This window comes from Filobasidium floriforme (genome assembly GCF_021052385.1).
Source record: "Filobasidium floriforme strain CBS 6241 chromosome Unknown HD553scaffold_4, whole genome shotgun sequence".
In the NCBI taxonomy this organism is placed as follows: Eukaryota; Fungi; Basidiomycota; class Tremellomycetes; order Filobasidiales; family Filobasidiaceae; genus Filobasidium; species Filobasidium floriforme.
Genome location: NW_025763625.1, coordinates 316,856 through 341,116, shown reverse-complemented (window position 1 = coordinate 341,116; position 24,261 = coordinate 316,856). Strand labels below are relative to the sequence as shown.

The 24,261-nt window shown below is 52.5% G+C and overlaps 6 protein-coding genes across 6 annotated transcripts; 1 reads left to right on the top strand and 5 right to left on the bottom strand.

Moving 5' to 3' along the window:
* Positions 1–871: 871 nt before the first annotated feature.
* HD553DRAFT_268538 (uncharacterized protein) lies at positions 872–4,771 on the bottom strand (the record flags this gene model as incomplete). The annotated part of the gene is made up of 5 exons (XM_046177585.1): positions 872–2,349; positions 2,407–3,674; positions 3,737–3,930; positions 4,024–4,493; positions 4,540–4,771. The coding sequence occupies 5 exons, from the start codon at positions 4,769–4,771 to the stop codon at positions 872–874; spliced, it is 3,642 nt and encodes a 1,213-aa protein (XP_046038757.1).
* Positions 4,772–5,064: 293 nt separating this feature from the next.
* HD553DRAFT_173427 (uncharacterized protein) lies at positions 5,065–7,301 on the bottom strand. Its single transcript, XM_046176909.1, has 2 exons — positions 5,573–7,301; positions 5,065–5,494 (listed from the first exon to the last, which is right to left on the bottom strand). Exons 1-2 carry the CDS (start codon positions 7,240–7,242, stop codon positions 5,239–5,241), a joined length of 1,926 nt encoding a protein of 641 aa, XP_046038756.1. The 5' UTR covers positions 7,243–7,301; the 3' UTR covers positions 5,065–5,238.
* A 31-nt stretch (positions 7,302–7,332) lies between these two features.
* HD553DRAFT_306168 (putative thioredoxin) lies at positions 7,333–8,617 on the bottom strand. Its single transcript, XM_046179243.1, has 7 exons — positions 8,439–8,617; positions 8,285–8,354; positions 8,181–8,214; positions 8,083–8,098; positions 7,921–8,011; positions 7,744–7,848; positions 7,333–7,675 (listed from the first exon to the last, which is right to left on the bottom strand). The coding sequence occupies exons 2-7, from the start codon at positions 8,324–8,326 to the stop codon at positions 7,640–7,642; spliced, it is 324 nt and encodes a 107-aa protein (XP_046038755.1). The 5' UTR covers positions 8,327–8,354; positions 8,439–8,617; the 3' UTR covers positions 7,333–7,639.
* Positions 8,618–8,832: 215 nt separating this feature from the next.
* On the top strand, positions 8,833–12,220 carry HD553DRAFT_366320 (uncharacterized protein; the record flags this gene model as incomplete). The annotated part of the gene is made up of 13 exons (XM_046184100.1): positions 8,833–9,005; positions 9,085–9,097; positions 9,178–9,195; positions 9,263–9,316; positions 9,402–9,556; positions 9,625–9,708; positions 9,783–9,836; positions 9,910–9,924; positions 9,996–10,688; positions 10,782–11,005; positions 11,072–11,267; positions 11,366–11,647; positions 11,717–12,220. The coding sequence occupies exons 1-13, from the start codon at positions 8,997–8,999 to the stop codon at positions 12,218–12,220; spliced, it is 2,301 nt and encodes a 766-aa protein (XP_046038754.1). The 5' UTR covers positions 8,833–8,996.
* A 4,730-nt stretch (positions 12,221–16,950) lies between these two features.
* On the bottom strand, positions 16,951–20,819 carry HD553DRAFT_306165 (uncharacterized protein). Its single transcript, XM_046179242.1, has 19 exons — positions 20,638–20,819; positions 20,544–20,558; positions 20,471–20,481; positions 20,359–20,405; positions 20,217–20,294; positions 19,963–20,136; positions 19,774–19,893; positions 19,589–19,705; positions 19,094–19,522; positions 18,947–19,041; positions 18,774–18,892; positions 18,635–18,704; positions 18,402–18,573; positions 18,160–18,345; positions 18,008–18,100; positions 17,871–17,947; positions 17,779–17,808; positions 17,533–17,713; positions 16,951–17,467 (listed from the first exon to the last, which is right to left on the bottom strand). The coding sequence occupies exons 1-19, from the start codon at positions 20,667–20,669 to the stop codon at positions 17,096–17,098; spliced, it is 2,418 nt and encodes an 805-aa protein (XP_046038753.1). The 5' UTR covers positions 20,670–20,819; the 3' UTR covers positions 16,951–17,095.
* Positions 20,820–20,983: 164 nt separating this feature from the next.
* HD553DRAFT_306162 (uncharacterized protein) lies at positions 20,984–24,140 on the bottom strand. Its single transcript, XM_046179241.1, has 9 exons — positions 23,890–24,140; positions 22,987–23,821; positions 22,705–22,918; positions 22,368–22,625; positions 22,023–22,297; positions 21,932–21,959; positions 21,532–21,866; positions 21,438–21,467; positions 20,984–21,374 (listed from the first exon to the last, which is right to left on the bottom strand). Exons 2-9 carry the CDS (start codon positions 23,722–23,724, stop codon positions 21,228–21,230), a joined length of 2,025 nt encoding a protein of 674 aa, XP_046038752.1. The 5' UTR covers positions 23,725–23,821; positions 23,890–24,140; the 3' UTR covers positions 20,984–21,227.
* Between the last annotated feature and the right edge of the window lie 121 nt (positions 24,141–24,261).

Sequence of the window (24,261 nt, the reverse complement as noted above, 5' to 3'; positions counted from 1 at the left end):
AAGAGGATCTGTTGCGGCCGGACGGTTGAACGTTGTTGTCGTAATACTCAAAGTCCTGGTGCCGACAAGTGCAGCTGCAAGGTAATGGTCTTTGTCTTTCACGTTCACGCCGATTTTCGCAATCGTGGCAAATGTGATGTGACTCGGCGATCGACATGGCGTCTGGGTATATCGTTCCGGCGTGAGTGACGCCACCTCTATCAGCCATCTCCCCGTACATGTCCGCATGGCTGGGCATCGGTGCAAACACAGATTGATTGCTTGGATGATACGCTCTCGGCTTGCCTGCTGTCGAGAGCGAATTGTGATGGACAAAGGGGTCTGGCGTGAGAACCGATGTCAGCTGGGGGTGGCACTGGATTTGATGAGGTGTCACGCCGTACTCACTCGCCATCCCGTTGGTCAAGACTGCTCCAGGAGCTTGTCGGGACATGGGCGACATGCTCGCGTGAATCGTTTGGCCTGGAGACATGGCCATGTGCGGTTGCATGGTCGGACCCGACATCATGCTCATGGCTTCAGGAGAAAACTCTTGGGGAGGGGCATGGCTGGGTGGCGCAGGTAAAACGATGGGGCCCTGGTGCCATTTCGAGAACGGGGCAGGGTACAGGTTCGTAGGCATATCTGCGATTTCGATCTGCTTGTGATCAAGCAACCTTGCCCAAAACCATGAAAAGTACGAATGGCACGGTCGCGCATAAGTGAATATATATATACACCTTGGCCCTGAGTCAGAAGGGAACAAAGGGAAGACAATGCACGTGTAAACTCTTCTGGATCAAAGGCATCTTAAATGATCATTACACCACGGTAGGGTTCTCGTCACAGTCACGGGTTCGTCTAACAGTCACAAGGACTTTTCGTACAATCATCATTGGCACCACTCGCGTAGTGCGTTCGTTAGGGACCGATCCGTCCAGGTTTCCAGCGGAGTCGGAATAGTCGTTTCGTATTGTGGTTGTGCGAGGGTCTCGGCGTAAGCCATTTTCAATAGCGCGGATCGCGCTACGACGTTTCGATCCTTCAGAGACGCGGACGCGGCCGTAGCTCGTCTATCAACTGCCTCGATGTTCCTGCGTAAATCGTGAAGTTTTTCCAGGCTGGGGACACGGTTAGACACCAATTCGGCGCCAAGGTCCGGAGTCACGATACATTCCTCGCCTGTCCCGACCGCTCGTAAGTATTGTTTCTCGGAATCGCTGTCGACTCCTAGTCTATGGCGGACCACTTTTCGCTCGTTCGCAAATATGGCGGTCAAGATCGATCGCCTGATGAGAGGAGGTATCTTGATCGACTTGGCTGAACCCGTCGGAGAGCGCAGGCGTTCCGTTTGCACCGAAGCACAAAATTCGAGCGCGATGTCGAGCAACCCGAGATTCACCGCTCCGTAACGGCTGTCGAGGGCATCCAAACTTGACAGCAGGCCGAAATGTAGTGCTGTGAGTTCTGGTTGGTTTTGCAGCAGGCTGTCCAGCACGATGGTCTCGCAAGCATACGTCCACGAGAAGTGTTTGCCTGGATGCGGGCTTGTCTTGTCGAAAGAGCCAAAGGCAGACAAGAATCCTCGGTAGATGGGATCGCCCGAAAATTCCGTCACGATGCTTTCGATCGTGTCAAGTTCTTTTGCTCGATAAGTCGGACCTGTCAACGAGTGCAGTAATTCCCCCTGGGCCATCTGAGCAGCATTGGCGAGGATGCTGATCGATCGATTACCTTTCGGATCCTCAGAATAGTCCAAGTTATTAGATTTGCGCTTGACAAACATTGTTTGAAGCCTCAGCAGGACCTCTCGCTGCAAAGCTGATGTCTCGACGTGTATCACCGGTGACGCATATCGAGGACTGGTCCCGGCAAGCGTGACAGTCCGTTCGAAAGCATCGGCGAGATACGGCGAAGTGGTCTCTCTATCTCTCTGCTCTAACTTGCCGGCGGCGTTGCGCAACCTGATCGTCATCGGCAATACCACGGGTTTGAGCGTGTCGATATCGACCGTGGCGATGCAGCGGGGCTCGATCGCGATCGCCCACAAGTGACGCCAGGCTTGAAGGTATGAACGATTATCATCCATTGCAGTGGGGTAACGAGGGAAAAGGGCAATGACCATGGCGGCTATGGCCAAGTTGGACCGTCCGAACGAATACCTGCCAGCACCCACATGGAGGATGCCGATAGCCGTGTGAAGAGCGGTACGAGTGCTGTACGGGTGTCCGTCCCCGCCATGCAGGCTACGTAATCTGCGGTAGGTAAGAATATCGCCTGTTCCCGCCGCGACGAGTGCTTGAGCGATCAGAAGCAACGCAAAGCCCTGGCGCAATGCGATCCTTTTGATTTTGGTCTCGTAAGAGGTCGCTGTGGCGATGTGTGATCAGCATCAACGCATTGCAAGTCAGCTGATGTTTGACTCACTACTGGGAAGCATTTGCTGAAGAAAGAGTTCATATGCGTCGAGGATTATCTGTGAAGCGTACTTGTCCATGGTTCCCGCATATTTCAAGCCGAGGACGAAGCAGGCCCCAGCCGTGATATGGAAGTAAGCCAGCTCCTGAACCTCATCAATGACACCGGTCGCGGCCTTGAGCTTCCATGCCGCCAGCACAAAGCTGGGGTATTGGGCGTTTAGCCACGAACGGGATGGCTCGATCTCGTCCCAGAGAATCAGATTGTAGCTCAAGGTTCTCACAATGAGCATGTCGGGCCTGATATGATCCAGTTCGAAGGCATTCTGCGGCGGCAGGAGTAGATGGGCCACTCCGGCTTGATTAGTGCGGAGGTACATCAGTCCAAGCGCTAAGACAGAGCCTCCGGCAGTCGTATTGACGTCCCGGTGGGTTCCAAGGGAAGGATCCTGAGCTTCGTTTTCAGGTTGGTGAAGGTCGACGAAATATCCACGTAATCGATTCACACAGTGGACATCGTGTTCGCGATTCCTGCCTCCCTGCCCAAGCATGATCAACCCGAATGCACACGCCGCTGAAAATGCGTAGAGCTCTTTATTTTCTCCCTGATCGTCTAAGCCAGGTAGATCGTATCGGCCTATCTCTGAGAGTGACGTCTCTGCCAGTCGGTGACTGCCAGAGGCGAGATGGACCAGGCCCAGACCGAAGAGTGAGGCGGATTGTAATATCGGCGAGGTGTTGAGACTGACGGATCCGGGGGGAAGAAGGGCACTAACTCCGGCACTTAGCATAGTTGTCAGGCGACGATCTTGACTGCCTGCATAAGTTGCTGCCATGCCAAGCAGAAGGCCAACCGAGACGTGATCATGCCGCTGAGCCAGATTAGGGTAGAGATGCCAGGTCTCTAGATTTCTCAAATGGCCGGTCAAGCCGAGACCAAGCAGGAAACCTCCAAATGCGGGAGTGGGCTGGTCCGGCTTGTTGTAGAAAATCCAAGATGAATTGACGACATTACTGTTCCGCTTGATGGACAATCCCGCTGCAACCCCTTGATGAAAGGCGGGCCAAGACAAGTTCTCAACCTTGAACTCAGGGAAGATCGTAGTTGTCGATGGCAACAGCTGAACGCCAACGTTTATGTTGGGAATCTCGAAGCGATCTGTGTTAGATGGTTCTTTCGAATCCAAGATGAACAGGCCGTATCCAACCGTTTGGGATATCGTTCGATAACCCAAGCTATGGACGAGGGTTTGGTGCTGAATCAGACGCTGTTCCTCGCTGTACGTATGGGTAGGTGAGAACCGATATACAGATTACTCGGGAGTATGGCGTCGACTCACGTCAAATGTGGCTTGTCTTCAGGCTTGACGGGACGAGATTGTGTGGTTTGTAACAACGACTCGACGTCCCACAGCCGCCGATCGTTCGGAAAGCGTACGTTGGGGACCGAAAGACTACGACCCTTATGTTTGGCGTGTAGCATATCAAGCCCAGTCGTCGTTGAAGACAGCGGAGTCACTTGTGATAGAATCGTCTTGTAACTGGAGACATCTTGCCCAACCTGTCACTCGAAGCGGATTAGGCCTGGCATCACGCTAGTCAGAAATTGCTGATACCAGAGACTCACTGGAGCGCGATCCGATGTAGAGGGAACCGTAAGTACGGATCGGTGTCCAAGATCCAACTGGGCTGCAATGTCGAGCCTGTCGACGAGCGAGTATACTTGTACAGGCCAATCCATGCTGGGAACAGTGCGGCCAACCCGGATAGCTTCCCAAACCGGCAGTGCGATACTCCATGGAAGGTTATTCATCCAGTCCATCGTGACGCCATGGCTGACCATGAAACGGAGAGCTTTGTCGGCTAGGTCGGCATCCATATTGGCAGTCCCGAGCATTCGGTACAAGTGAAGAACGAGGGTGAGATGGGGCAAAGTCTCCGAATGTCCTAGCTCCCTGCTAGCGCCAGCTGAGGCTGAGGATCCAAGGACAAGCTGTTTCGGTATCGTCAAGCGTCTTGTCATCATGGTTCGGCGTAATAGGTCCAGGATATCGGTTGGAACCAGAAGGTGCGGCGGTATAATGCAAGGAAACGGTGCTGCGGCCGGATCAACCGATCAGCTGAAAGCAGCGAGAAGACAGACATTCGAGCTCACTTGGATATTTCATGTCAATCAAGCCTGCCGAAGGCAAGTGCCTTCGCCAGTGGTCTACCCATGTCGACAATTTGAGATAGGTAGCGAGGGTTAGGATGATTGGTACCAAATGCATCAACCGATCATGATGGCTCATCCTCAAAAGGTATTCTTGAGCAAGCACATGAAGAGCTTGCAAGACGTTTGGCGTAAACTCGACCGAGATCTGTCCCGAGAGCATGCAGCGGTTCCCGAACCCAGCTGTCTCTGGTCCCGAATCTACATGTCTCGACCTTATGTCGCGTCGCGAATCGCGACCCGCCCGGGCTTTCAACCGAGTCCATGGCGAGTCTGCCCGTAGCGTGGGCTTTTTCTCGAAGCCCAGAGAAGCGAGGATCACGTGCCCAACCGATCGCAACACTTCTTGCGAGTCCACTCTAGCCGATCGCAGCTGAGTGAGTATGTTCAGTTTGATGTTCATTGTCGCTTCCTCCGGTAGGACCTGACTGATGGCGTGAATCACTTGGTTGACGTCGCTGCTACTAGAGGAATAGTTGAGATCCAGTAAGGTTTCTGTACCGTCATATCCCTTCAATGTGACCCTTGAGCTGATCGGGTTCAGCAAGTCTTGGATCGCTGTAGCCTCCTTCCAAGGGACCTTCCCGGTAGCGGGCGGAGCCGACGTGGCAGTTACAGGCAGGTTCACCTCTACGAACCGTCCGTGACTAGTAACGATCTTGGCTCTTCCTTTGTCCAGCACCAGAACATCAAAGATGCGGGCGCGAGTGCAGATAATCGGAACAGCCGCATCTGCTGGAAGCCCGACGATCTCCGTTGCCCTCCAAGTGGGAGTGTCGTTCTGAACTCTCTCGAGCCGGAATATGTATAGTAGAGGTTCCGCGTTCGACCTGACGTGTATGTTGATATGGATCGAATCCGCGCCAAGTTGATCTGAAGCGAAGGCCTGGATTTTGCCGGAAAGAAGTCTACGCGATTTGATTCAGTTTCCGATTGAGGAGAACGAGAAGAGCGATGGACTCACGTAGAATCTGGGAGCGGCCATCGATGGATCTCCATCATGACCATGTCAGGTTGCATCCGATCCTTTGGTTGATCGATACCGAAAAGCATGGTATTCTCTCCAACATCCAAATCGTCAAACGTGACCTTGTTCTTCCTCTCTACCTCTTTCATCCCCTGAGACACCCGTCGTTGATGGGGCAGACCCCGAACAAGGTCACCTTCTGCCTTGATTCTTGTGCTGATGGCCGTCTCTCCCTCCAGCGCCGCCAAAGGGTCGTGGTTGGCCTTCTCGACAGCAGGATTGAGTACGTCCGGCTTGAATGACACCCGCCTGTTGTGCGCCCGGCCCAGCGAACGAGACCCGCCCAACGAGCTCCGCTTCTCAAGGAGGGAACCGGAAGTACTGTCTACTCGACCGAGACCAGGTCGAAGAGGAACATCGGGACGTTTTGTGGAAACATCGTGAGCTTTGATAGCAGAACCGCCTACAGCCTTGATGTTGTGATCGGTCTTAGGCGCATCTGCAACCGATTCATCGTTACAGTTTTCCCATCGCGCAAAGACGATCTCGTCAGTTTTGTGATCGTGGAAGACAGCGAGCTTCGTATCTTTGGTGTCAGAGAGCCAGATTAGTTCTTTTTCGGGCTCGAGCGGTTCCACCTGGTCGAGCCGCACGACTGAATTGTCCCGACATTCGATGTCGCGACGTCCTCCCGGAATGTGGCAGCTTTGGCAAACCGTTTGCAACTCGCTCGAAGGATGTGTCAGAGTGTATAACCTGGCATCTTCGGTTCCATTCCCGCCTAAAACCCCCTCCATCCGATCCATCTCCAATTCTTCTAACACCAGTTCCATCGTAGCATCGAGATCCATACCACCGGCGATCTTGACGGGACCGAGTTCACGGCTCTTGGCAGATCTCAACCTTTCAACCTCCCTATTGTTCATCGCCCGCTGGAGCATGATCCCACCAGATGGTATCGCCCATACGTCGTCTATCGGAAATGGCAGCGCCACAACCAGATCATGACCGGATGGATAGTAGACGTGGATCCAGTCTTCGAGTAGCACTGCCAGGCACCTCTGCTGCGCCTGTTGTTTGCCCTTAGCGGAATGTCCGGAGCCATTGTGCTTATCTGGCCGTCCCCATTTGGCGTGCTGAGATGTATGGAACGGTCCAAAGGTTTGCGGTCCTTCGCTCTGCTTGTCGGTGTTCACTTCCGCAATAGCGGGCTCCGAGCTCAGCTCGTCATTTTCTGCCTTCCCGTTCTGTGGACCTGGACCGGACCGCCATTTCGGTTCGGCTTCCAGAGTAAACCGAGCGAATATCGCATTCGTAACCTTTTGTTTCTCTTGATAATAGGTAAAAGTCCTGTAGACGGTCGATCCTCGGCTCCAAACGAGTTTGCTCCCAAACCAAGCGAGCTCTTCGTCGATTTGAGTCTCGAACGTATCAATCGCAGCGAAGTTTGTGTGATAAGGTCGAGGTAAAGCAGTGACTCTTGACTTGAATTCGAGAACCGCTGTCTTTGACGAGTTGTATGAAGGGAATATCGACCGGATAGAGGACAGCAAGGTGGATTCCGACGAGACGACGGGGTTGCTTTGTTGACGATTTGACCGCTCGAGTTCTTGCTCGTAGATGGCCCTGCCTGGGGATCTGGCAGGACCGAGCGAACGAGCCTCCATAGTAGGTCTTCAATCCACACGAGGGGCGAGATTTTAAGCTGGGTAGCTAAGAGTTCGACGTCACAAACTGATCCAAACAGGTCGACAGGACCTAAAGTGAGTTATGGATCGGAATGTTCATCATCACGCATCACGATCATGCCGGGTTCAACAATCTGCTTCCGACAGCGATCAACGGTCAACAATAATAATAAGCCTCTGAGGCCTCTGACAGATATCGAGTATTCATTTTCTTCATTTCCTATATACTACTGTATAGACTTCTAGCAGTCTCGTCGTGTCGTTGATGCACAGAACATAACCCTCGAGATCTCACGATATGCCAGAATCTCCTGCGATCAGAGGTCAAATCGTACGGAGAGAGGCATGTGTTTCTAGAGCGATACCGGTCCAGACCTTAGTTGGCAGCGGCAGCAGCCAGCTCAACGGCAGCCTGTTTGATCAAGAAGGTTGCGATCAGTCAAGGTCAAGTGGGAATAAGTATCGATGGAATCCTCTCACCTTGAGCTCAGCAGGCTTGGCACCAGTGACGGTCTTGATATCCTTTCCCTTGGAGTAAGCGATGAAAGTAGGCATGGCCCTAATTCCGGCAAACTCGGAGATTTCCTGTTGTGGTGGTATCATCAAATATCGGATAAGACATTCTGCTCGACCTTGTGATTCGTTGGTCCAACTTACAGGAGCATCGTCAACGTCGACCTTGATGAACTCGACGCCCTCGGTGGTACCGGCCATCTTTTCAAAGTGAGGCGAGATCATCTTGCAAGGTCTGCCATGTAGAAGCATCACGAACCCGTCAGCTAAGTTCTGTGATCGTGCTAATCGCCTCCCATAACATACCCGCACCAAGTTGCCCCTATGCATCAAAGAAAGATGAGGAATCAGTATAAGACGCAAGATGCTACAGGTCGCTGTCAACATTCCGGGCTATCACGCACAGAAGTCGACGATGACAGGCTTATCTCCCTCGATCTGCCAATCACATTGCAACTAGGTTAAGTTTATCCGCCCAATACCAAGAACTCAAAGAAGAGTGTCTCACCAGCTTCTTGTATTCCTCAAGGTCTTTAACAGCTCGAACCATTATGAATTGTGTCTTGCTTGTGATTGGTCTGTCGAGGGGGATGAAATTGAATGGGTAGTGTATGTGAGCTCTTCCATCGCCAAGAGAACGGGTTGCGGCGTTTATGATCTACCTGTACGTTTTATAGGGTCAAGATATGGTGGCAAAGCAATGTAATATGCTGATGGGCAAGAACTTACGGGCTTGATGATTACTACTGATTCGAACTACTTGGTAGCAGCTTGCACAGCGGGTCACGCGTCACGGTTAAGGGTCCGATAAGGAGGTCTCTTAACTGGCCGGTTAAGAAATCTCTTAACGTACCCCTTCGCCGACCCCCTTAAATGGCGCTAGCCAGCCCTTTATACGCGTACGTACGCGCGCTTCTTTTTGGCTCACGCGTTTGACGCGTCATCTTAAGCGCGTCGAGCCCCACATAAGCAACAATCGACTCGAGAAGCTAAAATACTTACTACAATACTAAGTAATAAGTAAAACACGCCTATAGACATCTCTAGTCCCCCCTACCTCTCCTAATCCTGTGTACGACCTAACGACCCCCTTACGAACCCCTCACGACCCCGTTTTCACTCCAACAACCGTCCGTTTACGCCCAAAACTCACCAAGAACCTCGAAGAAGCCTAAAAATCACCAAGAAGCTAAAAAACAAGTATAAGCCCACGTCAAACGATGTCTGCTGTATGTACCCCTTACCTTGCATCTATCCAGTCGCTTTAGACTCTGACTGATGTCCTCGGGGTGGTCTCATGTCGGTCAGAATGATGGAACCCGTCAGTACCTTAACAAACACTTATACCACCCGTATCGACTCACATTAACAACCACGTTTGCCCTCATCATGTTCATCTAGAAGAGAACGGTGCTGCAGGTAAGTAAAAAGCTACCCGAAACTGTCTCTTGGCCAGGTCGCTTACGGTCAGCTATTGCTCCGATAGGTGGTGGTGCTCCCAACACGGGTGTCATTCGTGTTGAGAAGGGGAAGCAGCCGGGTCAGTTCAGAACCATATCACGCTCTCTAACTAACCCATATCGTTCCCTTAGCTGACCGTATATCCTGCCGCTACCTGTCTACAGTCCGACCTACAGGTGAAGAGCTTGAAGAAGAGGGCATCGATCCCAACCTCGACAACCCCACCGTCGAGGTGGATGAGTTAACCGACTCCGATGCGACTACAAACCCGGACGATAGTAGTGACATATCCGCCGACGAGCTATTAACTGTCGAACAGGTAAGCCCATAGGCCGGTCTTATAGCACTCTTATCTGGTGGCTTACTCCCCCGTTCGGTGTCGTATAGGCTGACGCAAAGAGGCTAGCGAAGAAGAAAGCCAAGGCCGAACGAAAGGCAGCCAGACTAGCGATAAAGGCGGTTCAGCAAAACGTATGTTCCTACCTATCTCCTATCACACGCTTAACCACTCTGATAAGACTGTGGCATCTTCACGCTTGGTTTAGAATTTGAAGCGCAAGGCAACCACCGACGATCTTCGGGCAGCCAACTTCAAAGTCGTATGTCAGCTTAGGGGTTAACAATGGCTTATATGACTGCTAACTCACCCTCTCACTGTCGCCTCTCTCTCAGCCGCGAACCGACACTGTAAGCAGATTCCTTCGGTGAAGGAAATTAGATGGGTACTAACTACCTCTTAACGTGCTCCATAACCTCAGGATATGGGTCGGTTTCCCCACATCACCGGTTCGACTGTCACCCCTAAGGACATCGTCCAAAGTCTCCAAGCCCAAATCAGGCTGTTTGAGGCCCGTTACGCGGCGGTTATTGAGCGTCGAGACAAGGTCGTACCTGTCGGCCCCACTCCCAACACCCAGAAGCTATCGTCGGTCGTCCATTCCCTCGAAGGTGTCCTAGACGAATTGGTGGCCTTATCGGGGGAGTTAGTGGCCGGTTTTAGGTCGGTTAAGGTTCTTTCGATGCTGCAGCAGGTCCAGTCGAGAGGTCGACTTCTAGACAGGGAGGAGTTTGAGACGAAGATCAACGATATCGAGGCTCAACTCCACAATCACGTCGACGACACTGGACGCCGCTTACGCGCCCTCAACCAAGGGTCCGATAACCCTGCGTTAGGGTCCACCGCCAATGCCAATCCGACCTCTAGCGGACCTCAAACTCCCTCGTCAAGAGGCATCAATCTGTCCGGTTTGAAGTCCGCCCTCAAGACCGATGCCGAGCTGCGTGCGATTGTGCTTGGGATCTTCAACGACCCCACGAACTTGAACAACAGCGGCCCTGTAGCCGGCCCTTCGGGGACCTCTAACCAGTCGGCTAATCCCCCGGCTCCCACTCACTCGTCCCACGTCTCCCCAGACAAGCGATCGCGCACCCGTACCAACACCAAGTGGTCGGTGAGTATAGCGTAGCCTTATCTACCGCTTATCTGGTCCGCTAACACTTGCCTTATCCACCGCTTATCTGGTCCGCTAACACCTTGTCAACAGTACGCTTGCCATTATGCTGTCAAGGAACTAATCGGGATGAGAGGTACCTGGGACGGTGATTCTATCAGCGAGCCAGGTTATCTCCCGGATGGAGAATGGCCCTCGCACGAGGAAGACGACGAGGACACTGGCTTACCGGGCCCTCAACAGATCGATGTCGAACTGGCTATGGGTGGGACAAGGAGCGTTTGGAGGCCTGAGTGGAAGAAGATCGGAGAAGAACGGTCAGCAGCACATCACTTATCATGCCTTTATCCTACCACTAACCATCGAGATAAACGTTCGATCAGGTGGTCTCCCTTTGTCAACGAGGTCGCCGCTCGCGTCGTCAACACCTGGAAGATGACCAACGGGGACAGGCCCACGGTAAATGACCTTAAACCGCTCATTATCAAGTACTGCAAGAACCGGTCTGGCGTCCGTCCCACGAGTGCTGAAGAAGGAGGCGTCCATCTCGCGCGTCTGGTGAACCGCAAGCGAGGTCATGTGAGTCCTTTAACAGACACGATAGACGTGAGTTTAGGGTCGGTTATCATGCAGGCTTACCGTCGTTCTTGTTGTGTCTCTCCGTTACTTCCTCACAGATATCCGATGACAGGTACAAGATCTGGCCTCAGTCCCCTCCCAACCTGTGTCGAAAGGCCCCAGTTTACGCTCTGTTAAGGGCACCGCTGTTCTCGCCGACGTTGTGGCAGTGCGATGACCGCCAGAACCGAAGGTTCCCCGTCCTTCAACAGCCGGCCAATCAACCGGCCCTTATCGAGACGGATAGCTGGAAGGTATGGCGCCGATACTCCTTCGGTGGCAATGCAGCCCTGGCCGACGGTTGTTATGAGCTGAACTGGCCGTATTGGCTCTCTGACGAGGTAAGTCGAATCATTACTTAACTGGCCATAAACCAACGCTTAACCTGCCGCATATGTCTCCTATAACAGTGCATCGCTGCGGCTTCCTATCTCGACGCAATGTCTGAGGAGAAGAACAGGAACCAGCCCCTGTACCGCACACGATGGGTCTCTCCAAGGCGTATGTGGCCTCAAACCGACCCCAAAACGGAGGAGTTAAGGGCACCTTTGGCTGGCGACCCAACCAGGCCGGATCCCGCTGCTACCGGTGCGATTGTTTATCGGTCGATGATCCGACCCCAAACCGCCGCGATATGGGCGGCCCAAAAGCCCGCTTTGTGGGCGTTGATATACCCGGATCCTCCTGTACCGGCAAGTCACGCAGAGCGACCGACGCTCGAGGAGTTGGTGAACGGTCCGAACGCGCTCGCTGAGCACAAGCAGACCTGGGCGAGATCCACCCAGTTAAGGGCCTGTCAAGTGCCCGATAAGACTAATGCCGAGATCTTGGCCCTGGCCGTCGAGTACGCCGTAGCTGATGCGGCCGCGCTGGAGGCTCAAGCGGAGGCGTTGACCGGGGCTCTGGCCGCTTAACCAGGCTCGATCGATGGTCTATGGGGGTGGGTTTGAGATGGGTAAAGGCCCGTTATATTCTTACGACAGCGGGGAATCGACTTACGCAAAAAAAAAAAACTACAAAAAAAAGGAAAATACAAAACGACAAGGTTAGGGGTGAGTTACAAGCCACATACAAGGCTGTTATGCAGGGCCGATGGTTTTAATACCCGATTGACAACAAGTTGGCGAGGAGGAAGGGCACTAATCTAGACAGGCAGATGTCGGTTGTAAATAGCGACCGATAGAGGCTTGTTAACGGTCCGGTTTGTCTCCTTGACCATACCATCAATATTGTCCCTTGACTTCAGACTCTTGTACACGCTTGAACAGCCCAGATAGGGGGCGACGAGGAATGCGTTATCGGGCCTTTATCGGGCCTCAATTCGGTCAGAGATACAGGGCGTAATCCTGCCATTATGAAGGCGTCCAAGGGGATCGCCTCAAGAGATTGCCGAAATGTTCTAGATTGGTACAACCGTACCTCCAAGCGAGAGCTGTATATGCTAACCATCAGCTATCGATCCGTTGAGGGGGCAGTTAAGGGTTTCCTCACTGATCGATAAGACATTGATAGGGATTGCCGGCAGTGGGAGGCATCGCATAACTGACAGCTTGCCGGAAGATGAGCCACAAGCGCTGTTGGATAACGGCCTCATGGTTGGTCACCTCAACGTCGTATAGTCCTGCGATAAGACAGAGATCGTCACCTGAAGCGACTTTCACAGGGTCGTAGACCGATGCCATTTGTTGAAAGTGGAAGAGAGTATCCCTGTATTCTGCCAGGTTACAGGTCCGATAATCGCCTGATTTGTCATTCCACACTCGGAATCGCTTTGTGGGGCCTTTGAGTCCGGTGTAGCGGGTCGACTTTTGACGGACAATTAACTGACGGGCTGACAGCCGGTTAATGGCAGGATCACCCTCTAATAAGTAATCGTGATCAGGATCTTCTAGTTTGAGCCGTTTCTGTATTGCAGGCCATGCGCGAGCTGATATGGCTTGGGCGGTTCCATGTGTGGGCTTTAACGTAGCGTTACTAGGCGCTGAGAACGCCAGATTAACCCCAGTTTCGAGTTCGTCTAGATCGGTGATCATTTGGTCGAGAAACTCTGCGGCTGCTGTACCCCGTTCTGTTGTATCCTCCCTGATACGGGTCAGATTGGCGGCAGCTAAGCGTTCCGCAGGAGTTGTTGCACCGGCCACTAACAATGCATGGAGCAGAGCAGCCGTAGCGGACCGATATTGGGCCTGTAACAGGGTAGTTTCGATCTGTTTACCATTGGTGTTAATCTGCTTGAGTAATTTGCCGAGGCGCTCTGCAGCAAAGACCCAAGTCGAATACACAGGTCCATGTAGCAGTATGTCGTCCACTATATGGGCGATTTGATGCCAGTTACGGGTCCGTTGTATTCCTGGATGTAGGAGGAAGACGAGATCTTGCCACTGCCGGATCAAAGTCCGCAATACGGCCACCTGTGTTCGACTGATATTGGGCCTCAATGCGACCACATTAACCTCCGATAAGAGCAGGGAGCACCGCAGTTCGCTGTCCGTCAAAGCCGGGTTATGATCTCGGTGGCCAGGCGGTATGTTTCTGTTCATCTGCCAGATATCTGGCCAGATAAGGGGCACATAAACCTCCGTCCAGGTTCTCCACTGGGCAGACGTCTTGGTTCCGCCCTTGATGTCGAGGAAGCCTGAGGGGATTGCTTCATATATGCCTGTAGGAAGCACCACCTTGTCACGTACGCTTATCAGCCTCTTGTATGACGAGACAAGGCGCCATTAAGGATCCCATACCTGACGAATGGCTTTACTTATGGCGACAAGGTTTGCAGGGGTAAAGACCGGCTTCAAGACCTCTTTTGCCCGTCTGGTTGGGTTGACCCTTGTTGGACGTGATAAGGGTGGGTTAGAGGGTGGTCTGGGAGGCGCCATAGAGGTCGACGGTTCAGCGGATGCCTGCGATGCAGCCATGGCCTCCTCCAGGGTCATTGAGTCGTCCAGAACAGCGGGGGATAATGCAGGTGCTATGGTGCTCGATAAGGGTGGATTAAATGTCGGCCTGACGATGGGCTCAGGGAATAGCTCCCCGTCAGTCGAATCGACTTCAGAGTCGTCGTCGTTGTCCGGCTCGTTAACGGTCCCGTATTTGCCCACACAAAGGCACTTCCAGAGGTAGGTTTTGTCGTTGCCTTGAAGCAGGTTATGCATGGCATCGAAGACGGTACACCTGAACTTGTCGAAATACGGCAGCAACATAAGGGCCGATAGGTGACCCTTAACATCCGCATAAGGGGACCGATTGAGGGCGTCTTTAGCCATGGTTGAAGTGAATTTGATGGGCCGATAAGGGGGTGGTTTGGGTCCCCTAGTAGTTCGGGGTAACTGAGCCCAGTCGTTTCGTTTAGCCTCGGCTTGGTTGGAAAGAGCAGCCTGCTCGTTATCGTGCTCTTGACGGGCCTGTCGTATGGCAGATAAGCCGGCTTCTTCTCCGAATAAGATACCCTGGCAGTGATGATGCGAATCGCGAAGGGGAAAATCTAAGGTCCATGCCGTTAAAATTATCCAACAACTATCCTACCCCTGTCTGGTCAGACTTACCCTGTGTAAAGGCCAGACGATCGTGTGTGGCATGGCAGCGAGTGCACACATCAGATTTACGAGCTTGTGACGAAGCTCCTATCAGGCCGATAGCAGCAGGCCTATCGGCGCACACGGCGGCCAGTGCAAGGTGACATAACCGTCCGTTAGGAAACTTGGGAGTCCGAATCGAAACTGGCTGAAACCAAGCCTGGCGTAACTCCATTACCAGCGGCATAAGGAATTTATGGTAATTGACATGTCGGGGCTCTCGCGGACCTATAGACAGCAAGATAAGGGCCAGTTAGAAATTTTATGTTGGCAGATCGAACAAGTTGCAATGAGCGCAAAGATACATACCGGGAATAATGCCAATAGGCATTATCATACTCTGAACTGACCTCAAACCTTGCGGGAAATTGATGATTTGGAGTGAGATATGTCCAACAGAGTACGGCGTCGACATCATCGATGATGAACGGTTGACCCAATCCAGGTAGAGATTCAAGTAGATAACGGGGACATCTCCAGGCCTAGGGGGGTCGTGTAAGAGTGGGTTACCGTCCGGTCCTAGGATTCGCTCAAGTACTTCACCATCCCATTGGTCATGCAAGATCGACTCGGCGGGACAAGTGGCCTCGTCCCAGCGGACTGCTAACTGACGCCTATCCTGCCAGTTAAACGCTAGGTCTTCCATACCTGGATGAGCCAGAACTCGTTCAAGCTGATAGCGTAAGGGTATACGTGAAAAGTCCAGGGGGACGTTGCCTTTCTCTCCGTCCATTACCTGGCCACATGCGGGGCAGTTAAGAGGCAGGTTGGCCGGTAGTCGGGCTGAGCCAACGGCTGAATATGAAACTGGTGATGTGACGTCGTACAGAACCTCATGGCAGAGCATATTCGGACACACAGGGTGTACGATATTGGGCACATAGGTGCCGGTTTTCCGATGAACAGTCCGAAGGGTTTGTGCCGGCGAGTCGCTGAGTAGGGAGGGTGCATCACTGTTGACCATTAACCGGGTGCTATCGACCAGGTTAAGGGCCCCCCTGAGAAAGAAGTGAATTAGGGTTCTGGCTGCGCCCGCAGCTTCGATGAGAATAGCGTAGGTGTAAATCAAGCGTTCCATGAAGGTTGTGCTGTCCTGGACTTGGTCGAGGCCTATGTAGTCCGACAAGGGCTCGGTATCCCAAGGATTGACTAAGACCGAAGGTATGTCGTAGGGCCAATCGTCCAGGTAATCATGGAGCTCGGGGATATAAGGTAGAGCTGGCTCAGGGGGGGGCATATCGGGGGGGTTATCTGGAGGGTTAAGGGTGCGTTGTGGGTCGTTTTCGGATGTCGGTGATTGATTAAGGTGGCCGGGATCGTCCAGCGAAATACCATCGAAGGGGGTATCAAAAGGGCCGTATTGCGAGGGGCTTAACGTACCACCAAGTGGTTCAGTAGGGGGGTGATAGGGCTGAGTTGGAGAGGAGGGGATGTCGAGATCAGGTGGTACGGCGGGGGGGAGTTGGCTGTTCTGTATTTCATTAAGTAGGTACTGCCGCTCTTCTGCCTCTCCTGCTAAGCGCCGGATATGAGCCAGATATTTTCTTCCAGTAATAACCCTGCCTCGGCGGGAACAGTGGCTGCATAGGCAGAGTCCTAGTCTGTTAAGGGGCTGTTGAGGAGCAAGGATAAGAGTCGGTTAAGGGACTGATAATTCGCTCACCACCTGGGCCTCAAGCATAGCGATACTGCGGCGGGAGTAGTCGGGAGGAGTCGGAAAGGCGGATACCGACATCTGGAACGGTAATATGATGGTAGTCTTATTGTACCACTAACTAGCAACTAGCATACGGGCTTGCAGCGAAATAGGGGTAAGAAGTGATGATCGACTTGAATTGATCATATTACAGACAGGCGCCACGAAGGCAAAAGACCCCCGCGTCCAAATCCATGGGGGTCGGATAAGAGCCCGTTAAGCTAAATGCTTAACCGTCGCTTCTTATCCTACCCTTATCCTACCCCAAAAAATCTTAACCGGCGCGCGCTGATCCCCTGTGTTGAAAGCTCGGTCGGTCGCGGGGTATTTTTGATTTGTCAGCGCGCGGTGTTTGACCTAGATGACGCGACGAAGGGAGGTGGCAATATCGAATTGGATAGCGTTACTACAATTCGCCCGGGACTATGAATACAGTGATACAGGGGTACGATCATGTCGCTCTCAAACATTTATTATATCTATGCCTGATTGGACTTCCTTCTTCTCTTCCCGCGCATAACCTAGGACAGCTCCATCGGCACGTCCATCAAATCGGCGTCATCGATCCCCATAAGCGCATAGTCGTCTTCTTCTTCGCCTTCAAACATCGGCTGATCCTTGTCGTCTTGCTTCTTTGGCTTGTCAGCCATGCCGTCCATCTCGAGCATGAACCTCGCCTCTTCCTCCTTCTCCTTTCTCTGCCTGTTCTCGATGTCTTCTATCGTCCACAATGATATTCCGGTTTGCGTGTGGTCGAAAGGTTGCGAGATGGACCGGATGAATAGCTTTGCCAGGACGGTAGCCATATCGGTCGACAAATTCGAATGGGCCTCGGTGATGTATTGGTTGATCCACTTGGGCAACTTGGCCCGCTTGTCTGCACGAGCGAAACGCTGTACAGAGACGAAAGTTTCTATCAGCATGACAACGTCCCAAGAACGGTAGGCGGGAGACTGACCTTGTCTGCAAACACCATCAAACCCCAATCCGTCTTTCCTCGCAGTACTCTACCGACACACTGAGCCGCATGTCGCATGGCGTCGAATGTCAGATAATCGTTCTCCTTGATTCTATGGTTATCTCGCAGGAATTCGAGTCTTGCTTTGAGGATTCGACTCTCGGTATACTGATAAGGTATACTGATGAGGGAAAGGGGGTCAATCAAGGAAAGCGAGAGCATTGGGGTGTGAAGATCAAAGCGTACCCGAACATGATAACTGCACGACCATAGTTACTAAAAGAGCAAATCCATTAGCTCCCCCATTGTGGAATTGAAGAACACAAACGAGGACCTACTGGTCGAAATCGATCCCTTCAGAGACCTTTCCTCGTGCGACAGACAGAAGGACCGCTCCTCGACCGTTGTTACATGCCTATCGACAGGAAGCAAGTTAGATTCTCCATAGCAAGGGGGTCTTTGAGAGACTACTTGCTTTTCGATAGTTGTCAAGAGCGATACTCGTCTCGGCCGCATCTGGTGTCTCCACAAAGATAAGCTTGTTCTTCCAGACCTCGTTCAAGATCCCCTGCGTATAGAGCTCGATCTCAGAACCATTCTCTTTGCGTACACGTCTTCTTTACTCACCATATCGTTCCAAGCAGCTACGATGGACTCCATGTACAGATAACTGGGAAAGAAAGCCACCACGCCATCTGGCACGGCCTTGCACATGTCGATGAGGATACTGCCGAAATTTCGAACGACCGCTGGATCGTTTCGGACTTCGAATCGAGAGCTGATCGCGACTTGATCACTGCCTCGTGTGATGACCTGATACATCCTCGTCAACGACGGCTCCTATGCAGATCCGTAATGGTAGAGCTCACCATAGGCAAGAAAGCGTTCCGTGTGAGCGTCATGGGATAACTCTCTTGTACCACAGGCTGGAATTGAAGGATCTTGGGATACATATCCAACGGCGAGATTGTCCCCGAGGTGATGACGACGCTACTGAACCTCTCGAAGACCGGGCTCATAGCGAGTGAAGGGTCGAGACACCTAGGATAGCGCGCCGGAGTCAGCTCGGTGGATCGTCAGTGGGGACGAAGATTTCGCTCACGTGAAGTGGAAAATTGGATTTGGTACTGTCGCTGCCTCTGTCTCATACGGTTCCAAGATCAACAGGAAGCCTATTTGTCGCAATGTAATATCATCAGGAAACTTCCACCTTCGCTACCAATAGTGTACCCAACGCTTACCCTTCTCGTATGTGGCAACCAGAGTGGCAAATTGCGCTAGCTTTTGCAACGCATGATATTCGTCGATCTGGGTTAGTTCCAGCGTGCGGACCAGCGAGGTAAGGCGTTCCGCGCAGAACCTGGACGGTAGAATGAGCGCTGATTCTTTGATGGTGCATGGCGACGACTCTTACCTGAGCGGCCTCTTCTCGATGTAGGTGATGTCCTTCAAATGTTGTAGGAAAGACTGTGGTGTTTCTGCGACGACATGCAGGACTCGCATCCGGGTCTACGGTTATCGTCAGTGGGAAGCCCCTTTTGTATAGACTCAACCTGCTCACCTTCATGTATTCCACGAACCGTTTCAAAAACGCGACAAAGTGCTCGGCCTTTCTGATGTTTCCGGGAACAGCCTCCTGAACCATATCCTCCGATAACACCGGATTTGCCAGCATATCGTCTTCCTCCCGGCCCTCATTGGCATCCTGTAGCCCTGCCACCAGTTTTGAATATTCATCTTGCAGCTTGGTCGCATCCGTCCGCTTGATCTCCTCGATCTTGTTCTCCAACTTGACACAACTCCGCGCTGCCGAATCCAACATCGGTCTTGTCAGGTCGATAGAGAGAGACTCGATGCAGACGTTGTCAATGTTGTGCGCTTCGTCAAAGACGACAATGCTATCCTTGCTCATCTCCTTGGAGACCTGGTCTGCGATCTTGGGGTCTAGCAAGTAGTGGAAAGAGTAAATGATCACATCGCAGTGCGGTAGCTGCCGGGAAAAGCGCGAAGTGTTAGCATCAGATATACGACATGAGGGTCTGTGAAAGAGGCTTACCATGCGTCGGATCGTGAAATAAGGACAGACTCCCTTTTCCTTTCCATATTTCTTGACATCCTCGAGCGTAAAGATTCCGGGAGGTATCAGATTCCCCGTCTCGTAGTTGTTGAGTTCCTATCATTGATGCAGGAAAGTTCAATACAGCTACAGCGGTGGCCGTCTTCTCGAACGTATAGACTGACCTCATGAAAGCTGCACAACTCCACGCTCCCGGGATCCGCTCTGCCTTTCTCGCACGCAAAGGCACTCGTCAAATCTCGACACCTCGCGTCAACGATCTTGCCCTTCTTTTCCTTGCTGACCTGTTTAAAGAGGAGAATAATGCTTAACAGTCGCCACAGAGCGAACGGAAGAACAGGCACAGCACTCACTTCAGGGTGTAAGCACAGGTTCCGTCGACTGGTCAAACCCAAACCGCGGAACCCTTCGTCTTTGGCTCCCATCTCCTCTCGATAGACCATGAGTCGTTTCAACTCTGCCAGCGCTTTCTCGATTTCCGGGACGGTTCGTGAGCAGTAGATGAGCTTCCTATCTCTTGCGTAGAACTGGAACACAACGAGGAAAGTCATTCGATTAGTTATGCTACAGCATGATTAGGATGGCTGTGGTCGAGGTCCTGGCTGACCTGTTGGTACGAGACGATCAGACTGAGCAGGGAGACTGTCTTTCCGGTACCCGAGGGCATCTCCAGAACGCAGTGGCCCTGTGGTATGACAGATATGACATCAGCATATGATATGCTCGACCGATACATAGCCACGACTTACACCAGCATCGAGCGTCTTCTTCAAATCGCTCATATACTGGTATTGTTCTGGTATTCATTGAAGAATCAGTAATCCATCTCGTGTGAGGAGAAGCCATATAAGCGTGTTGTACCTGGGTAGAGCCTATAGAAAGAAGGGCATTGTAAACATTTGAAAAGGCCGGGTCGAAGTGACACTATACTTACCGGTCATACGGGAACCTGCAGGCCAGACGGGGTCGTCATATGATACTATTAGCGGCCCAGATCCTAGGGGAGAGCCTTGTATCTACCGACTTACAATACGGGAAGATCATCGAGGTAGAACAACATCTTGTCGGCCCGTTGTTATGCAGCAGCACCGCTCGGGTTAAATCGGATACCAAGCGAGCAAGAATGACCTATCAGCCAAAATCGCGGTACGAGCGAGCTAGAGAATGTCTTTATATCTTCCTGAGGCAGCTAGCCCTATGTATTGCTTAGTTTAAACAGCTAGCAGGAAGATTATTTTGTTAAAACGAGTGGGATGCTCTTGACCCTTACTCATACCCTGCAATCGATCGATCACGCTTCGGTCAATGCCGCGGAGGGTGCTGAGATCTCCCTATCCGCGGTGCAAGGCAGGGAGGGCCAGTGTTGGTGACCAGCATGACCAGACCACTCAGTATCGGTATTCGCGTGTATATATCCCGCGTCGCACATCGTATATATCGAGACTACAAGGTCCATCGCTTCGCTAATTCGCTAAAGTAATGGCTGGATTCTATCCAAGCGATGTAACCAAAGCACGAGAAATCGAAAAGGATAATGGAAACGAGTCGAGAAGCCGTAAACAATCGGAGGGTCGTCAAGAGGTCGTTAAATGTGCGAGAGCTGGATATGCGTCTCGGCTCAGGCCATGTCCATCATACCAGCATCGTAGATGCTTTCAGTGTCCATGGATGGCCCGCCTTCCTTTCCGTCGTCCTTGTCCTTGTCCTTGGGTTTTCGCCGAGGGATGTTGCCAGCATTTCGCTTGGCCCATCGGAGACCACATGCCTGTGAAAGGAGATATGATCAGCGCTGTGATCGAAAATTCACAAGCACTCACGTGCAACTTACGTTGCAGAGTGTCTTTGGTCCCAGCGGGCCCTAGAGTATATCGAATGGGTCAATGGTCGCTCCGACGGACTTTCTCCTTTCGGATCCGGCTTACCTTTCGCCATTCTGGTGAATCGTTCCTTCCACAGTTTCGGCAGAGATACTCCGGGTTCTTGCTGCTCAACTTCGGTTTCTTGGCCTTCTTGTCGTCGAGCAATCCTCCTCCGAGCTGGAACGACTCGTTTGTCTGGAACTGAATGTTCTGCATTCCCACGGGACCACTCGTCGACATGTTGCGGGCCTGCATCATCGAGCGGTCGTCATCATCATCGTCCTCGTCATCGTCCTCGTCGGACGAGTTGAGGTTGCCCATGTAGCCTGTGTTGATGTTCTCGTTCTTGCTGCTGGATGCGGATGGTGGCATCGGGTTGTACTGGCTGACGGATTGACCTGTAACGCTCGGGCAATCAGCAATGACATCCAAATTTCGGATCCGAAAGATTGTCCAGGCTCACGAGCAGCAAATGGCCGAGCTTGCAAGTCCTGTCCAGGAAAGTCGATTCAGTGCCTAGTTCAATATCAAGCGGCGTTGCTCCCGAGACTCACTCTCAACTCTTGCCTCAACCTCTCATTCTCCATCTTCAGCTCCAGGAACGAGTCCAGCATCTTTGCGCCTCCATCTCCCTGTCCCTGCCATTTCCTACCCATAACCCAGAACGCCTTGCAAGACCGCTCATCGTCGTCATCTATGCCCATTCCTCCACCTATCCCCGCTCCAAAGGACCTTCGCTGCGCCCTGGTCGTCCCCATGACACCACCTCCGTCGAAGCCGCCATTGCTCCCGGACGAATCGGGTGTACCGGGTTCATCGTATTCGTCGCCTGTGTGCCGCGGCAATGACCGTCAGCAGATGTTCAGTCGTCAGTTCGTGCCCGACATGTCGCGACTCACCAAAGTATGGATGACCTCTCAGTTCAAACAACGTCTCCTTGCCGTCCTTGCAGACCATCCTCGTGTATACGTTCAGTGATTTCGATGGACCGGCAAAGTTGCCTAGAGGGACATTCGACGATACAGTAGGAGGATCGAAAGCCGATGTCCTCGAGCTACTGAGTTGGAAGTGATGTTGTTGTGGCGGCGAACCGGTGGGTTCGTTGGAGGAGGCGATCGAAGCACGGATGTTCTGCATCAATCGGGCGAGATCGATCGCTGTAACGAGATATCGACAAGGTAGCCGGTTAGTATGAGTCGCTCCTAAAATTGGTCAGCCGGCGGGTCTGGCACTCACGATAGACAAAATCCGCCCAATCGTTGCCCTCGACTTCTTCTGGCTTGTAACCCAACAACTCGTGCGTGGCCGGCGAAGCGAAGATGATCTTCCATCCGCTCCGACCTCGACCAGGTCCTGTCTGTGGCGACGAGTCGTAAGGGATCAAACACCACACGGCGGCACCGACGAGTTCTTGCATCAAGAGTTGTGGCCAGCGTTTACGTTTCATAAACTAAAGTGCGAGCAGTATAGTCAGTCTCGGTTGGGGATCGATCTTGTTCTGATTGGAAAACGACTCGCCTCGAATGTCTCTGGATCGGGGACCCCGGGCATCAAATTGGACCCCCCTCCGATACTCTGACGTCCACCTTCCGTCCCTGGACCACCCGACACACCTCCCTGATCGTTGTAACTTCCGATACTCCCTCCCGGACTCATCCCCTCGCCCGGCCCGGCCAAACCCATACCTATCGGAACATAGCTATGCGGGTTGTTCGCCAGGGCCGATGACAAAGGAGCAGCCATTTGACCGGCTTGTTGTTGCATCTTGTTCATCCCAGAAGCATTACTCATGCTCGTCGTCCTCGCCTGTTGAACCGCCTGATGGTCCGCCGCGGTGTACCCGGGGACGTGCATTCCGATCGTAAACGGGTATTGTGTAGGAACGGGGGAGTCACCGAATCCTTCAGGAGCCTGCTGGTGGATGTAGGAAGCCGCTCCACCGGGGTTCATGGTGTTGCTGTTGTTGACGTTACCGCCGCTCGGATTATTGCTGCTGTTGTTGTTCGTGGACGGCGAGTTGTTGTAGAACGACCCCGCCGCATTTCCAGCTCCGGGCGTCATCGGTCCGTTAGCTTGAGCTGAACCTCCAGAAGAGGAGCCTCCGGAAGAACCGTTGTTGTTGGACGACTGGCTGGTGGTCTGTTTCCTCTCGTGAGCCTGAAGTTGTTGGCGTTTCTTTTCCGGTAGTTGCAGTGACAAGCGGAACGGCCCCGAGCCCGACTGTGAACGGGATTGATCAGAGCCCTGTTGAGGCATATCCTAGTGGAGAATAATGCAATCTCGAAGAAGCAGGCGAAGATGTGGTGCTATCGAGAGGGCTTGGTAATAGTGGCCTTGGATGATGAACGGTAGACTACCGTGCGCGTGAACCAGGTGATCAATCACTTCGGAAGGATCTACCTACATCCTCGACAGGCGTACCTTTTTTGCACACTAGACTTCCGTACCCAGGAGTAGCACTACGCTGGACAACCTGAGAATTGAATGTTGTAATCTTTGCCGGAATATTGATGGCCTAGTGTGGAGCCCGCAGTCGAAAGGTCGACACGGTCGAACGGAATTCCCCTCTTGTCTCGAGGTTCCGCGATGTCGAACGATTCGATAGTAAAGATGAGGGGCAAGATGAGAGTCGATATGTTGTACAGCTATGGCGAAGTGTTCTGTGATGATCGTGATAAGTCGAAGGTATGTACTCTGTTGATGGACATGCTTGTTGCTCCTCTCCACCACCTCCTCTTCTCCATTGAACGCTCGATCGAACAGAGATCGGGAACGCGCAAACACGTGAGAAAG